The sequence below is a fragment of the Solanum verrucosum genome, unplaced genomic scaffold, assembly GCF_900185275.1.
Source record: "Solanum verrucosum unplaced genomic scaffold, falcon-dt-bn FXZP01000488.1, whole genome shotgun sequence".
NCBI lineage: Eukaryota > Viridiplantae > Streptophyta > Magnoliopsida > Solanales > Solanaceae > Solanum > Solanum verrucosum.
This window is the reverse complement of record NW_026020535.1, coordinates 97,593-102,271: the sequence shown is the minus strand read 5'-3', so window position 1 is coordinate 102,271 and position 4,679 is coordinate 97,593. Positions and strand designations below refer to the sequence as shown.

Below are 4,679 nucleotides of genomic sequence, written 5' to 3'. Positions count from 1 at the left end.
GATTTCTTTGCTACACATTTACGAAACCCTCTGTAGGGAGTCGGGGGAGCAGTATGTACAGTCTCACAACTTTTAGAGTTCATTTTAGGCATTTAGGGGCCAATTTAAAGAAATTAGATAATTTTCTCAGTTTTTCGTTTGTGTTAGCCATTAGTATATTGGTGATATGACTTACGGACGATTTCTAATCGAAATCTTTACAGAACCCTCAGTAGGGAGTTGGGGGAGCAATACGTACAGTATGACAATTTTTAGAGTCCATTTTGGGCATTTAAGGGACAATTTACAGGAATTAGGCGATTTTCTCAGTAGTTTTTCATGTGTTAGCCCATCAATATTTTGTTGATTTGACTTTTAGAGTCTAAACTTCTTTTGTATATTAAGAGATATTTATGCTTGGTTAATTAAATCGAACTAGGAATAGAGAAATTCCTACTTGGATCTTAATATTTCTCTCTCTTTGATTTGGAAAATTCTACTAAGTAGCTTTCAATGGAATTAAAATCATCGATCTCTTGTATGTAAATTCTACTAAGTAGCTTTCAATGGAATTAAAATCATCAATCTCTTGTATGTAAGAAACATACTTACATGGGAAAAGGGCCTGATTTACCCATCAACTTTATGATTTAGAGCTGATATACCATCCGTTTAAAAAATGGCTCATATCTGCCCCTGTCGTTATAGAAATGGTCCATATATGCCCTTTTATTTAACAGACCAATATTTAATAAATTAAAATTTCATTTTTTTATGCTTTAATTTAAGAAAATGCCACATGGCTCTTAAAATACCCCACCCAATAACTTTTCACCAACCCGACCCAATTGAATACAAGAAAACCCCACCCACTTAAATAAACTTTAACGCATTTAATTCTATGGTCTCCACTCTCCACGCTCAACAAGAAAAAAAATCAAAAACTTGTTAGGGTTTCAGTGAGCTCTAAACTGGTGTCAATTAGTCTCAATATTGTTCAAAATCTTAGGTAAGTTTCGATTATTTTCCTCCCTTACTTTTAAGGATCTTTGGTGTTAAAAATATAGGATAAAATGTGAGAAAAGTGTAACTGTGTTTTAAACGAAGGGTATATCATTTTCAAATCATAAAGTTCAGAGATAAATCAGGCTCTTTTCCCTACTTATATTCATGAATAGATAAGTGTAGGGTCTGATAATGAATGGTCACAATTTTTCCTACTTTTTCCTGTCAGAGTCCTGTCGTTTTCTTCTTTTTTTATAACTTTGGTATCTGCTTTTGTCTACATGATGATAGGGTTGGTGGACCTTAGCTGGAAATGTGCTGGAAATAGCTAGTAAAAGAAAGAACTTTGCATTTTCTGTTTTCTTAAAAACTGAAAAATTACATAACTTGTAGCAATTTGTCCATTTTCATACCGAGAGATATTTCTATTTTTTGGATATATGGCTTATGCTGCTGTTACTTCCCTTATGAGAACCATACATCAATCAATGGAACTTACTGGATGTGATTTGAAACCGTTTTATGAAAAGCTCGAATCTTTGAGAGTTATTCTGGAGAAATCCTGCAATATAATGGGCGATCATGAGGGGTTAACAATCTTGGAAGTTGAAATCGTAGAGGTAGCATACACAACAGAAGATATGGTTGACTCGGAATCAAGAAATGTTTTTTTAGCACAGAATTTGGAGGAAAGAAGCAGGGCTATGTGGGAGATTTTTTTCGTCTTGGAACAAGCACTAGAATACATTGGTTCCACCGTGAAAGAGTGGATGGCAACATCGGACAGCATGAAAGATCTAAAACCACAAACTAGCTCACTTGTCAGTTTACCTGAACATGATGTTGAGCAGCCCGAGAATATAATGGTTGGCCGTGAAAATGAATTTGAGATGATGCTGGATCAACTTGTTAGAGGAGGAAGGGAACTAGAAGTTGTCTCAATCGTAGGGATGGGAGGCATCGGGAAAACAACTTTGGCTACAAAACTCTATAGTGATCTGTGCATTATGTCTCGATTTGATATTCGTGCAAAAGCAACTGTTTCACAAGAGTATTGTGTGAGAAATGTACTCCTAGGCCTTCTTTCTTTGACAAGTGATGAACCTGATTATCAGCTAGCGGACCGACTGCAAAAGCATCTGAAAGGCAGGAGATACTTGGTAGTCATTGATGACATATGGACTACAGAAGCTTGGGATGATATAAAACTATGTTTACCAGACTGTATTAATGGAAGCAGAATACTCCTGACTACTCGGAATGTGGAAGTGGCTGAATATGCTAGTTCAGGTAAGCCTCCTCATCACATGCGCCTCATGAATTTTGACGAAAGTTGGAATTTACTACACAAAATGATCTTTGAAAAAGAAGGTTTTTATTCTCCTGAATTTGAAAATATTGGGAAACAAATTGCATTAAAATGTGGAGGATTACCTCTAGCAATTACTGTGACTGCTGGACTTCTCTCCAAAATGGGTCAAAGATTAGATGAGTGGCAAAGAATTGCGGAGAATGTAAGTTCGGTGGTAAGCACAGATCGTGAAGCACAATGCATGAGAGTGTTGGCTTTGAGTTACCATCACTTGCCTTCTCACCTAAAACCGTGTTTTCTATATTTTGCAATTTTCGCAGAGGATGAAGAGATTTATGTAAATAAACTAGTTGAGTTATGGGCTGTAGAGGGGTTTTTGAATGAAGAAGAGGGAAAAAGCATAGAAGAGGTGGCAACAACATGTATAAATGAACTTATAGATAGAAGCTTAATTTTCATCGACAATTTGAGTTTTCGTGGAACAATAAAAATTTGTGGAATGCATGATGTGACCCGTGAACTCTGTTTGAGGGAAGCTCGAAACATGAATTTTGTGAATGTTATCAGAGGAAAGAGTGATCAAAATTCATGTGCACAATCCATGCAGTGTTCCTTTAAGAGTCGAAGTCGGATCAGTATCTATAAGGAGGAAGAATTGGCTTGGTGTCATAACAGTGAGGCTCATTCTATTATCATGTTGCATAGATTCAAACGCGTCACCCTGGAATTGTCTTTCAAGCTAGTAAGAGTACTAGATCTTGGTTTGACTAGCTGCCCAATTTTTCCCAGTGGAGTACTTTCTCTAATTCATTTGAGATACCTATCTTTGCGTTTTAAACCTTGCTTACAGCAGTATCGAGGATCGAAAGAAGCTGTTCCCTCATCAATAATAGACATTCCTCTATCGATATCAAGCCTATGCTATCTGCAAACTTTTAAACTTTACTTTCCATTTCCCAATCATACTGGTTATCCTTTCATATTACCATCGGAAATTTTGACGATGCCACAATTGAGGAAGCTGTGTATGGGCTGGAATTACTTGCGGAGTCATGAGCCTACAGAGAACAGATTGGTTTTGAAAAGTTTGCAATGCCTCAATCAATTGAATCCTCGGTATTGTACAGAGTCTTTTTTTAGACTATTTCCTAATTTAAAGAAGTTGGGAGTATTTGGCGTCCCAGAGGACTTTCGCAATCACAAGGACCTGTATGATTTTCGCTACTTATATCAGCTCGAGAAATTGGAATTTGGTTTTCATGATCCATATGCTGCTTGCTTTCTAAAAAACACTGCACCTTCAGGTTCTACTCCGCAAGATCCTCTGAGGTTTCAGACGGAAAGGCCAACTGCAGTTCCCGTACAATATAATGATGTTCCAGCTTTACTCTTACCTCCTCCGGATGCTTTTCCACAAAACCTTAAGAGTTTAACTTTTAGCGGAGAATTCTTTTTGGCATGGAAGGATTTGAGCATTGTTGGTAAATTACCCAAACTCGAGGTCCTTAAACTATCATACAATGCCTTCAGAGGCGAGGAGTGGGAAGTAGTTGAGGAAGGGTTTCCTCACTTGAAGTTCTTGTTTCTGCATAGCGTATGCATTCGGTACTGGAGAGCTAGTAGTGATCACTTTCCGTACCTTGAACGACTTTTTCTTAGAAATTGCTATAATTTGGATTCAATCCCTCGAGATTTTGCAGATATAACCACACTAGCTCTTATTGATATATTTTACTGTCAACAATCTGTTGGGAATTCCGCCAAGCAAATTCAACAGGACATTCAAGACAACTACGGAAGCTCTATAGAGGTCCATACTCGTGATCTTTTGTAAGACATCTTCTTCCTTGATTTACAACAATATTTAACTCATCATTATAGTAAACTCGGTAATAATCTGGATAATAGTCAAATTACACCAATTCAACAAAAGTTCTTGATGCTGTCATTGTGATTGATTCGAATCCTTCCAATATTGTGTAACTTGTTATACTTGCATGTTCATTCGTGATTTTGGGAAGTGTAACATTTCATTTTTCATCTTTTGTGGCTATCATTTTCTGCATAAGGTGGCAGGATGATTGCAAATGGCTTGTAATTTAATTGTATATGATCTTTCGTATAGCCATTTGTCAGTGGTTCTTTAGATACTCCAAATTTTATGTACATGCATACATACTGTATAGGCCAGAACACTCTCTGTCACCTTGACACAAGTGTACTCCTCGACCCCAACTTTTGTTGAGTTTATTATTGCTAGACCGTACTACACTTGAATTTGAATTGGACGCGTTATCAATATACAGCTTGAACTCCTTTATTGAAACTTATTTTTCTAAAGAGATTAGTGTAGGGTCTAATAATGATGTATAATCACAAATTT

General features: G+C 36.8%; 1 protein-coding gene across 1 annotated transcript; it reads left to right on the top strand.

Moving 5' to 3' along the window:
- Positions 1 to 1,424: 1,424 nt before the first annotated feature.
- On the top strand, positions 1,425 to 4,130 carry LOC125809897 (putative late blight resistance protein homolog R1A-10). Its single transcript, XM_049489448.1, has one exon. The coding sequence runs from the start codon at positions 1,425 to 1,427 to the stop codon at positions 4,128 to 4,130; it is 2,706 nt and encodes a 901-aa protein (XP_049345405.1).
- The last annotated feature ends 549 nt before the right edge of the window (positions 4,131 to 4,679 follow it).

Coding starts and splice junctions, on each gene's coding strand:
- LOC125809897 (XM_049489448.1), top strand. CDS start 1,425: ATGGCTTATGCTGCTGTTACTTCCCTTATGAGAACCATACATCAATCA.